The sequence below is a fragment of the Parasteatoda tepidariorum genome, chromosome 10, assembly GCF_043381705.1.
Source record: "Parasteatoda tepidariorum isolate YZ-2023 chromosome 10, CAS_Ptep_4.0, whole genome shotgun sequence".
NCBI lineage: Eukaryota > Metazoa > Arthropoda > Arachnida > Araneae > Theridiidae > Parasteatoda > Parasteatoda tepidariorum.
Genome location: NC_092213.1, coordinates 55757620 through 55770534, shown reverse-complemented (window position 1 = coordinate 55770534; position 12915 = coordinate 55757620). Strand labels below are relative to the sequence as shown.

General features: G+C 30.7%; 3 protein-coding genes across 3 annotated transcripts in view; all 3 read left to right on the top strand.

The window, feature by feature from the left end:
• The first annotated feature begins 316 nt into the window (after positions 1-316).
• Positions 317-1710, top strand: LOC139426803 (speckle-type POZ protein homolog). The gene has a single exon (XM_071186877.1). The coding sequence runs from the start codon at positions 486-488 to the stop codon at positions 1494-1496; it is 1011 nt and encodes a 336-aa protein (XP_071042978.1). The 5' UTR covers positions 317-485; the 3' UTR covers positions 1497-1710.
• A 6845-nt stretch (positions 1711-8555) lies between these two features.
• Positions 8556-9530, top strand: LOC139426858 (TD and POZ domain-containing protein 3-like). Its single transcript, XM_071186969.1, has one exon. It carries the CDS (start codon positions 8556-8558, stop codon positions 9528-9530), a length of 975 nt encoding a protein of 324 aa, XP_071043070.1.
• Positions 9531-11428: 1898 nt separating this feature from the next.
• LOC107439475 (uncharacterized) overlaps positions 11429-12915 on the top strand; it is a gene marked incomplete in the record, with an annotated part of 14675 nt that continues 13188 nt past the window's right edge. The window contains 1 exon segment of the mRNA XM_043045860.2: positions 11429-12657. Coding sequence (XP_042901794.2) covers positions 11593-12657 — 1065 coding nt within the window.

Sequence of the window (12915 nt, the reverse complement as noted above, 5' to 3'; positions counted from 1 at the left end):
AACCCCCAGTGTTTAGTTCCCAAGCATGCTTGGTACTCATTTATCGACCCACTGAAGGGATGAAAGGCTGAGTCAACCTTGCCCGGCCTGAGGATCGAACCAGGGACCTGTGGCACGACAGCGCGAAGCGCTACCGGTCAGCCACCGGGCGTCAAACAGTTACTAGTAGTTGAATCAAAATTTATAAAAAAAAAACATTTCATTTTCAATTTTCTATCAATATTTTTTAAAGTGTTTTTTTTTCAATGTTGTTTATTTGAATAACATAATTTATCAAGCATTTTAACCACAGGTATAGTTTTATCGCATTTTTTTCAACCGCAAAGATATTATTTTATTTGCATAAAAATATTCTTTTGCATCCTTAAGATTATGCATTCAAGTATCATGCAGCCAATCGTTTTTGTCTGTTTCTTTCTCTCCTGATAAGGGAAGGTGCTGATAAAAATACAAAGGAAATAAATACTCCCCATTTAGTCCTGCACATGATAAATAACCTGAATATTCATTATTTGATTAAACTTAGCATTCAAATCAAAATGAGTGATCGTTTTCTAATTTGGTCTTGCAATAGAAGAAAATTTATGAAAGTAATTTCATCTGAAGGCCGATATAAAGAACGTCTTGGTTCTAAACTAAATTCTGTATGGTACATAAGCATTAATGTCTCCCGAGATTCAGTTGAGAGTCCATTAACCATGTATGATGATCGCAGCTATTCCACGAGCTGGGAATTTGAAATCCGGAGAGAACAAGGATTGGACGCTGTATGCTTAAGAGTCAAGTTGGTGTCAAGTACCACAATCATTGTGGATAAAGATATATATTTCGGTGGAGGCACCATGGGATCGGAATCACTTCGTTGCAACACACGGAAGTTGACTGGTTACAACCTAGATTGCATCCTCAGGTTCCCACAAACTGATTCCACAGGAAATGTATTTGAGGAACAGACAATTATATCAAAGCTCAAATATTTGGCGGATGATTTCCAAGCCATGTTTGATAAAGGTCACTTAACAGATGTGACTCTACAATGTGGAAATGATGTCCTGCAGGCACACAAGTTTGTCCTAAGCGCTAGATCACCAGTTTTTGAAGCCATGTTTGCTAGTCCAATGCAAGAGAGTAGGAATGACACTGTTGTTGAGAAGGACATCGACTTTTGCGTGTTCCGAGCAGCCATCAGTTTTCTCTATAGTGGCCAAGTTAAAATCGCCTCTATGACGATGGCTTTTGATTTATTATACGTTAGCGAGAAATACCAAATTAAAGAGCTGAAAGGAGGGTGCGTTGATTACTTGAAATCCAAGTTGTCGCAGGAAAATGCGGTTAAAATTCTTGAGGTGTCCAATTTGTATGATTCTAGCTTAAAGTTAGATGCATTAAATTGTGTTAAAGAAAATTTTGATGTATTAAAAAATACACAAGAATGGGATGATCTTAAATCAAAGAATTCTAAGCTTGCATTGGAAGTTTGTAGTGCTGCTGAGTGATATAAAGGTAAATTTTATTTACCATCTTCATAAGTTGCTGACTATTAGAAAAACATTCTGTGTGAGTTTTCAATCATGTTTGGTTTAAAAACTTAAATACGTTTGTCTTTATTTGAAAAAATTTTGGCACTTCTATGTTACTATGTTGTTTATTTTGTTATAGTTTGTAAAAGTTATAGTTTTCTTTTGATATAAAAAATTAAAGTTTATCTTAGAAGAGAAGCATTTTTTGAAGTTTACTATTTTTGATTCATAAACTAATTTAGATATTTTTATAATTTCTCTTAAAAGTTGATATAAAGTCAACACTTTACGATTTTTATTAAGTTTTTGGTAAGAGAATTAATCACATTTATCTTTAAGATTTGATAGCATTTCTTTGCAATTTTTTTAAAGTTTTAAATTATTTGTATATAAATAAATGTAATTTTTTAATAAATTAATTTGTGTACAAAAATATATTTAATAATTAATTAATTAATTTGTATGCAAAAAATATCTCTTGTTCAATAACATATTTTTTGTCTTTGAAGCAAAACATGATTATAAATTTACTATTTTTTAACACATTAATTTGGATTGTTTTTATTCTAATTTCAACATGCTCATATGAACTCAACTAGAACAAAACTTACTGCATTAATAAATTTTGCAGATCTTGCGTTTATTTACAAGTTACTTAAAATTAATTCTGATACATAAAAGAAAAATAGTTACTTTTTTATTTGAGTTTTTTCACATCATTAACTTATAAATTTTTTATATCATTACATAATATTAAGAAACCAAAACTGATTCACTTTAAAACATTCCATTAAGTGAATAGTGCACTTACAATACACTGTTATAGTGACCCTTTATTTTAAAATAATATTTATATAATTTTGAGTAAGATTTGAATAGGAATTTGAATATTTACTTTATGATTAAAGTTTAAGCTTCTTATACCTTCATTTTCTTATTAAAGATATTGTTGATTTCCGTGAGTGCAGATATCAAGCGCAATTTTTCAATAATTTTTTAACTGCGCAAATGATGTTGAGAGTGTTAAATGCCTTTAATGAGGTCAATTTTTTGCATTATAAATAAATGTAAAAAAATTATCACTGTATAACTTATGGCATAACCTATAACCAAAATGTAAATTTAAAAAGATATTAACTTGAATTATTTCTCTATCTATCTTATAATTGTAATCTTGCCATCTCATACAATGTTATTTAACAGAAAAATTGCCTGATATTATTCTTAGCAAAGTAAGAAACTTCAGGTATCTTACGCGGTCGTCAGCATAAAATAAACAAACGTTTTCAAAGATTACAAACGTCATTAAACTGCATGATTCTATGGTATGCTCTAATGGTATTTACTGGTAATATTTATTTACTATCCCTTCTTGATATTAACCTTTACTATTACGTTTGTGATTTTGATAGTTCTTTTTTTTTCAAATTTAAATCTAGAAATGTTTAAAATTTAAACGGGATACTAAGTGATGCACCTTTATTTAAAAGTAACAGTAGCATATTACCTAATTATATTACATTCTTTAGTTGCAGCTATACAATTATTGAACGCTAAATCTACAATTGCAACTTATTTACTTACTTTTATAAGTTTGTTTTAATAAAACTAACTGCTTTATGTTTTACGTAACAATAGAAGTTAAAGCATTGATTCAAAATAAGCAGAAAATCAGCGTTTTCTAAAAGTTTTTTTTCGGTGGTGATCAGAACTGTTATAGAAATTCAGAGATGCCAACTTGCTCCGGACAGCAAATAAATATTTTAAAGTTGTAGTTTATCAATTGTGATTCTCGGTTTAATAAATTCAATTTAGTATATTTTTATCCACCACTATTTCTAAATAATTCGTAGGCTAACATAATTCACCACTTTATAGTAGTTATGTCATGCTATACCTTTTAAAAAGCAAGCAAAAATCGTAAAATATTTGCAAAATTTAGTTTGTAGTTATTTACCGTTTTTGTAATTATTTTGGCGTGTCCGGAGCAGTTGGAATCTCTGTAGAATGCATGTTATGAAATAGCATGTAAAATTCAATTCTCTAATAAACTGCTATGAAAATATTAGAAATAAGGAAATTCTGAGTTGATATTGGAACCTGTAACGCATTTTTTTTCTCGTTAATTCTTATTTTACTCTTTCAAGTAGAAAGACAAGATTAACACTAGAGAGACGGAAATTTAGGATATACCTATATTGCCTAAAAGCAGTCAAAATGACAGGATTGTGAATGCGTAAATAAATTTGTTTAAAATTAATTTTTTAGCATTTTTTATATTATTTACAGTTACTTAACAAGTTTTTAGTAAATATTAACAATAAAAAAAATTATATGTTGTACAAAAAGTCGCAAAATTCTAAGAAATTGTGTCATTATAGACATCATTGTTTTTCTAATTGAAATTAAAAGCTGTCAAAATGACTTCCTTAAGGCAATCTAGTGTTAAAAAACTTACTCCGATCCCGTTGTTTACTGTAGAAGGCTATGAAGTAAGCGATAAGCTTACTAACTTCCTTACGTACATTCATCTTCTATTAAATGCAAAACCTAGTTGTATTTAAATTCTTTTTGCAGTTAATTAAAAAGTGTGGCAAAATAAACTTTATTTAGCAAATTTAAACTTAAAAACTCTTCATCAAATTAGGTCTTATTTAAGATAGAGTATTTTTTTTGTGTAAAAAATAAAAACTTACTTATTTGTGAAAAACCTGTGGTGAGCTTAACATTGTGGAGCTTATGAGGAATGCGTCTAGTGCACTCCTGTGTGAATAAATTTCACTTCTGTAGCTTTGTATATTGAACCAAACCATTTGAAAAACTTTTGAGAATAGTAACAGTTTTGTTTGACGAGTTTTGCATTAAACTAATATGCATTTACCATTCAGAGGAAATTTTAGCCTAACAACTATTTTCTTCTCTATGAAGGATTTTCGTGGTAGTTATTCCGAATATGTGTTGTTTCTGGTATTTATTTATTTATTTTTTTGTCATAATTGAGAACTGGCTACCTTCACTTCATTGATAAAATCCCCTTTATCTAAAGTTTGGTAAGTTTCATCAGTAGTAGTACTTTATTTACGTTGTACCAAAGCTGCACAATGGGCAATCAGGATTGAAGAATGAATAGATGGGCTAACTCACATGAAGTAATGTACAATTATAGAAAATTTATTTTATGAAAATTCTGCGCCAAAGGGTTAAACAAAAAGAAAACTTGACGAGATAAAAGTTTACGCAATAAAAGAAATATGCTTATTAGGGACAAAAAAGAATGATAATGTCACAAGATCATTGTTTAATAAACATCAAACAAAATAACAATCTTATCAACTAACTTGACATGCAATACTCGCTGATAATAACATTTGATAAGACGAATGTATATTGAAATTGTAGATGGTTGCATAAAAGTAAAATCAAATTCTTCCTAGAAAGATAAAGCCATTTAATTCAGTCTCTCAAAACAAATCAGTTTTTTCTTTCTAAACAAGATGGAAAAGAAAGTATTAACGTGGTACTATAGAAAAAGCAATATGAGGCGTGTAATAGTCTTAGGGGATGTCCTCAATAACACATGGGAATTGAGAATCGTTAGGAATTGCAAATATAACTGCACAGCATGGAACTTCTATTTAAGGAGGTATTCAGAAAACAAAGAAGTTGAGGACGAAGTTAAGTTGTTAGTCAAAGTGGTTTCTTATGGACTTGTGCTGCAAACTAAAAATGTTATCTTTCTCCCTGGTATGAGAAAAAGAAAAGTTGCGACAATGGAAGATTACAAGTTGGATTTCTTTTTCATATTTGAAAGCAAGGCGGCAAAGAATAAGGATGTTGCAGAAGAATTTCAAATTGTGAAATTGAACAATTTATCCGCAAGCTTTCAAGAAATGTTTGAGAAAGAATACATGACAGATACAATTTTAGTATGCGATTCCATAACTCTGAAAGCTCACAAATGTGTTCTCAGTTCCCAGTCTCCAGTTTTTGAAGCCATTTATGCAAATAATAACCTTACTAGTAAACTGGACAGGGTAGTCATCGAAGATATAAATCCATCTATTTTTCGGGCAATGGTCAGTTTCATGTATTCTGGTCGATTGAAAATGGAATCTGAAGCAATGGCTTACGATCTTCTGCACGCGGCAGCGAAATATCAAATCGAAGGGTTGAAAGAGGGATGTATAGAATATTTAAAGTCAATTTTATCTTGTGCAAATGCAATTAAAATTCTTGAAATAGCTCATGTATCTGACAAGCAAATGAAGTTACATTGTTTGAGTTACATTAAAGAACAGTATGAACAAATAAAATTAACAGAAAACTGGAGAGATCTCAAACTGAAAAATCCTACTTTGGCATTAGAAGTTTACTCCTATAATGAAAGTTCCAATGTGAATTAAATATGAAAAAAATAGCCCAAAAGGTAAATAAAAGAAATTTTTTGAATATTTTTTATATAAGTAATAAGCTTAATCATTTTCTTTTATACATTTAAATGTGACTGCTGCTAATCGCTTAGGAATATTTTGATAAAAAAAATTTCTGAAAAGAAAAACTTGCAGGATTTAATCTATACATTTTATTCGGTATTCGAACTGATACAATGAATTAAAATCTTACGAATGAATAAGATTTAGTTAATATATATTTATTAGTTTTTACTGTTACAAGCATTTCATCAAAGTTTTACTCACTTTCACATAGAAATATGTTTCGCTATTACTAGTTTTTGAATTGTTTTTAACAAAGTTGAAAATGTGTAAAAAGGCAAAAGAGTAGACAGACAGTAAAGATATAAGAGCATGTTTTTGAGAACCCACACTTAAACTTTATATAGATAGCACTAGAATTATTAAGTAGAATGCAAACCTGCTCAGTTTGCTTGAAGAGAAGGTTTTTTTACCTGACCACTCATCTACAGTATCAAAACTTGTCAGACAGACATGTATCAACAACTTTTACACATTTTTTATTTGATCCTTATTAATTTCTATGCATCTCAAATTGTCTCAATCCAAAAAAGCATTAAAAACATCCGTATTGTATCACTCGACAAGAGCTCGAAAAATGTCAAAAAAGAAATCTCTTTTAATATTATTTAATTTTTAACCAATTTTTAAACCAATTAACTCGCGTCTGCCGAGTTGTTAATTACGAAACTTACGGTCAGTCTCTTTGGATTTAAAGCATTTTAATTAGTCAAGAAACTAATGATGGCCAAATCAAAATTTGTGCAAAAAATTGGTGAAACTCAATTTTAATTCAGTTTAATAACCATAAATATGCCAAGAGTTTATTATTTATTTATTTTACAATAGATGAAAAAATATGCATTTTTTAGGAGATCCAAAACCCAAAAATGTTGGAAATCATGATCAAATCAATTTCTTTATTTCTTGAAAAAATTGCAGTTGATGGTCGATCAAAAAGAAAGAAAAAAATTTTCTTTAAAATTGGTTTTGTGTTTTTCCGTATTGAATGATTGTACTTAATTAGTAAAGCTTAAAATTTGATAGCACTTTTCTCCTGGATTAAAATTTAAAATTTTTTTCCTTTGAAATTTAAAAATATTTCTCTAAATTTAAAAAAAAAAAAAATACTGCTTTAAACTTCGAAAATACATATTTCAGTTATTTTACTTTAATTTATTTTCAGAAAATTTTTTAAAAAATATAATTTATTTCATAATTTAGAAAAAGGAAAATTTTAATTTCAGAAAATTTTTTAAATTCTTATAAAGGCTAAGAGCTCTGAATACTGAAAATAAATTAAAGTTTGGTCATTTTTATTCAAAACAACCTTAAAAATATTAAGATCAATGAGTTTCGCTATTTTGCTATAAATTTTGGTAAATTGGTAAGGCTTTTTTGTTATAATTTTTACATAAAGCTGCATGATAACTCACTTAATTTGTTAAATAATCTTTTATTGTGAAAAAGCAAATTTTAATTTGTTTTTCATCTAATTTATTTTTTAAGTGTATTTTTATTTATCCTTTTTAATAATGGAATTTATATATATAATTTCAAATTTATGTTATTCTGTTGACAAAACAAATTTTCTATGCAAATATCTTTTGTTTCACTTAAAAAAAAACTATCAGGATATACTCAAAAAAGGAAACTAATATTAAGTTATCCAAACTCACGAAAGCTCTCGTTATCTAACTATGAAGATCATATTTTCCAGATTCCAATTACCCCCATATTTTAGGGGTCAGAAATTCGAATCCGTCAAAGGAACGGTATGTTAATTCAGAGAAAGAACGCTTAGATCTCTGATTAAATAATCGTCTGCAGTAATTATTAAGCATATTTTTTGTCTGCTCCCTCAAACTGTTAGCATTTAGTTGACGGGCAGTTTTAACCAAGAAACTTTGTCTCATCAGCGGCTATTATTTTGTAATTAAACGTGAAAGTAAAGTAAAATATTCTAAATAAACTGTAATAACTTTTATTTATGCTGAATGAAATATTAAACTTTTGAATCTATGTTGCCCTGGGTTTCAACAGTTGAAATAAGATAATGAGTATAACCTAAATTGCATAACCTAAACTCTTCTCTCAGAACAAAAATATAGGATTACACAAGTATATCTTTAATGAAACCTAAACTGCTATTCTTGATATCATACAAACAATTTATCTGAGAATTCTAGATAAATCTTGGTTATCAATTCAAATGAATTAATATCTATTGGTGATAAAAACAGACCTTTAAATGTTCTTTAAACGGTAGAATAAAAAGGTGTTATGAGCTCAAATTCAATATACTGTATGTAAAATCTTATGTATATCGATCCTCTTATAATTCTGCATTTTTGATACTAACTCATGTAATGAAACATACGATAGAATGAATAAGCTTTGTGAATTTATACTAAACTTAATGAATGAATTGTACTTAAGCCTAAATTTTTATTTACTTCAACTTCGTTTTCAAATATTGATTTTTCAATTAAATTTGGAAAAAATATTCAGAGAAATGAAAAATTATCTAGTTAATGCTGCGATAATTTCATTGTGCCTCCTTATGGCTTTTTCTGCGGTATTGCTTGCAACAATAAACGCCAAAAATTACATGTCTCATAATTCCTTGAAGGGGAAGCAACCAGAAGCTAAAATAACTTCAGTAGAACAATCTGTTGGACAGAAAGTATGGGCTGATAGTGAAACATCATCTGGTTCTGAAGCATCTACTAATCAGAAAATATTGGCTGGTAGTGAAGTATCGTCTGGTTCTGAAGCATCCACCAATCAGAATGTAAGGACTGATGGTAAAGCATCTTCTGCTCTTGACGGATCTACTAATCAGCAAGTACCTACATATCAGAAAACATCTGCTGATAGCGAGAATGAACTGTCTCAATTAGAGTATGATAGTATGAGGCGTTCAGTAACTAAATACAAACAGAATTTGCAAGAAATAGAAGGTGGCACAAAAATTCGTGATCTTGGCATATTATCTGATTCTTCAAACATTTTATCCAATGATTTGATGTCTGCTATGAAAACGGGGGCTTTCTCTGATGTCACTTTGAAATGTGGCAATGTCACTGTACCGGCACATAAGTTTATTCTCTCTGCCAGATCTTCAGTTTTCGAAGCTATGTTTTCTACAATAGAATCCAAAATTGTTCTTATAGAGGATTTAGATGCTGTGATATTAGGTGATCTCCTTTCCTTCATCTATGCTGCTCAGGTAGAAAATCTAACTCTGTCTAAAGCTTGTGATTTAATGTATGCAGCAAGAGCTTATCAAATCAAGGGACTAAGGGATATTTGCACAAACTATTTAAGGTTGAATCTTTCATTTGAAACTGCACTACAGATCTTAAAGTGTGCTGATTTATACGATAAGGACTTGAAAGCAGATACCATGAACTACATTTGTTCGAACTTTTTAGTTCTGAAGGAAACGGATGAATGGAAAATACTGCAATTGGAAAAGCCAGCTTTAGCTATCGAAATTTATTCGATGGTTGTTAGTGCTTGGAAGGAAATTTAATTTCTGGGCGATTGCGAAAGTAAAACTGGTATAATATGCAATGCTTATCATTGAATAAAAATGCATGACGATTTATCATTTTTTTGTCGATGCAGTCAATTTGTAATTATTAAATGTGTAGATTTATCATTAAGAAATTAGGAAAAAATTACGTTTTTAGTTTAGTTTTACGTTAAATTATAAATTTACGTGTTTTACATTTATTATTAAAATCAGCTTAAGCCTGTTTCAGAATTATGGCATATTTTTTGAACATTGCGAATGTTTTTCTCCTTTTTTTTAAAATTTTGTAAGTTATTTCCTCTTTCTACGTTAAATATTTAATGTGCAATTTTAAAACTTTTATATTACCTTACCTTTTTATATTTATATAGCATGTTATTATAGAAGCAGCATCATTTTAAAATGTTTCTATTTTTAATTTCAAAGGAAACAGAAGCAGATAAAATACGAAAAAGAAAAAAAATGAAACTGAAGTATCTGCTTAAAACTTAGAAACTGAAAAATAAATGTTTCTTTGCAGTTTTAAGAGTTGTTTTGTACTTTTTTCTTTACATTTGCATTACCATATTCAAATTAAACCATCTCATATTGGTTATTCCTTGATAGTTTAAACGTATTTATTTGTTTTTCAGTTTTGCTTAAATCAGTTCTCAGATATGTATTGAATTCAGAAAACTACGTGAAACGTACATAAGTTATATCGTAAGGTTTTGATTCTTAAAAGAGATAGATTAGCTATTCATTGAAAAATTTAATATTGAGAAAACTTCTTTCTTCTAGGCTTAAAAAAACTTCATCTAGAAGTTTTTTACTAACAGACATTCTATTTAATTGCCTATGAAACGTGTCTCAAGTACTTAAATTGTTTTTAATTTTGAAATAAAGGCTATTTTGATTTTGCTATAATTTTTTTGAAAATATAAAAATAAGCAGTTAAAAATCTGCATAATACCCAAGACCCAAAATCTTATGTACCCAAAATCTTATGTATGGACTTATTCCTAAAATCCTTTTGAGGCATAATCAGGTTGCAAATCTTAAAATTATTACTTATAAAGACTTACTACATGGTCAAATATCTCTTTTTTACATGATCTTTTTATATGGTGCTATTTTATTTATTTATTTACACATTTATTTATTTTTTTTATTATTTTTTATTTTTTTGGTGTCGGGGTGTCCAATTTGTTCTAAAGAGAACTCTACGGATTTTAATCATATCTTGCTGCGTCTCCGTCTTCAGGACAAACACTTCTCTGATGCTGTCTACTTTATTGCTGCCGATCTGCACTGAAATGCTCATAAAGAGTAATTCTTGAACTCTTCCCAACAGACGTAGGAAATAAAAGAATGCAAAAATGAAATTTCGAATATTTTTCAATTCTTCATCCGGAAAATTATTTTCAAATCCTTAATTCTTATCGGCTCGCAATGGACTGATCGTAGAGATACGGTTCCTAGTGGAACACTGATCGGCCTGTGTAGAGACCGAGGGTGTACGGTATCGGTCCCCACAAACTATTTTACCTTAAAGTGCACGACTTTGCGCAAAGGTCACTGAGTTACCAAAGTAGGGGATCCATTCCCTTAACAGAAGATCAAAATTGTAATGGCGTTTCTTCGGATCATCCTCAAGGATGTTTCCCAGATCATTGCCAATGTTCCATTGTACAACTCCATTGCGAAGTAAATAAAGTGCCTACCGACTTACCTAAATTCTTATGTTCGGAAAACATTTTTTATAGGTTGCAATAATTGGTATTTTAACATACAAGTTAAATTATCTTGTTTTAGATATGAACTGATTATAAGCAAAGAAGTTTATCGCCTTTTTTTAATCTTATTCCATTTAGAATGACGTAACTTGTTTTTACGATTAAAAAAAAATAGATAAGTTTTAGTTATCAGCTGAAACGAAATGAATAATGATAAAACTCGGGCTGTTGAAATTCGGGGAAGTTAATTCTACTTGGAATATCACAGCTATTGGGTGTACAGTTAAGTTTTGAAATACGTCAATATTTTATACGAGAAATCAGATCAGTTTATTACCCCTGTAATGAGTGACTCGAGAAATCACAGGCGAAGGAGGAAAAAAAAAAGGAACCCAAATATAAATAATTGTAATAATAAGGATTATGATAATTGGAACTCTCCTTCTTTAACTTCTGAGGAACTCACTCATGGAAAAGGCTCATTGAAATCCCGTCCCTCACCAGATAATTGTAAAAATACTGAAGGACACTCAGGGATATCTCGTCCTGATAATTCGATAAATTCTGGAGGATGGAGGAATCGTCCAAGAGATTGGAGAGAATCTGCGATATCAAGGAGATCCACTCCTGATGATAATAAAAATACGGAGGGACACTCTGGGAGATTCGCTGAGTGTCCCTCAGATTGGAGAGAATCTGCGAAATACTCAAAGAGATCCCCTCCTGATGATAGTAAAAATACTGAGAGACGCTCAGAGATATCCCGTCCTGATAATTCGATAAATTCTGGAGGATGGAGGAATCGTCCAAGAGATTGGAGAGAATCTGCGATATCAAGGAGATCCACTCCTGATGATAATAAAAATACGGAGGGACACTCTGGGAGATTCGCTGAGTGTCCCTCAGATTGGAGAGAATCTGCGAAATACTCAAAGAGATCCCCTCCTGATGATAGTAAAAATACTGAGAGACGCTCAGAGATATCCCGTCCTGATAATTCGATAAATTCTGGAGGATGGAGGAATCATCCAACAAATTGGAGAGAATATGCGATATCAAGGAGATCCCCTCCTGATGATAATAAAAATACTGAGGGACACTCAGGGAAATCTAATCCTGATAATCTGAAAAATTCTGAAGGATGGCGATCTCCTCCAGAAGATGTGGGAAATTCTGCGAAAACCTCATGGAGATCCCCTCCTGGTGATAGTAAAAATGCTGAGGCACGCTCGGAGAGATCCCGTCCTGATAATTTGAAAAGTTCTGGAGGATGGCGATCTGCTCCAGAAGATTGGGTAAATTTTGCGAAATGCTCATGGAGATCCCCTCATGTTGATAGTAAAAATACTGAGGGAAGCTCAGAAACATCCCGTCCAGATAATCTGAAAAATTCTGAAGGATGGCGATCTCCTCCAGAAGATGTGGGAAATTCTGCGAAAACCTCATGGAGATCCCCTCCTGGTGATAGTAAAAATGCTGAGGCACGCTCGGAGAGATCCCGTCCTGATAATTTGAAAAGTTCTGGAGGATGGCGATCTGCTCCAGAAGATTGGGTAAATTTTGCGAAATGCTCATGGAGATCCCCTCATGTTGATAGTAAAAATACTGAGGGAAGCTCAGAAACATCCCGTCCAGATAATCTGAAAAATTCTGAAGGATGGCGATCT

Bases quoted from the DNA above. Each gene is read 5' to 3' on its own strand.
- LOC139426803 (XM_071186877.1), top strand. From the start codon at position 486: ATGATAAATAACCTGAATATTCATTATTTGATTAAACTTAGCATTCAA.
- LOC139426858 (XM_071186969.1), top strand. From the start codon at position 8,556: ATGGCTTTTTCTGCGGTATTGCTTGCAACAATAAACGCCAAAAATTAC.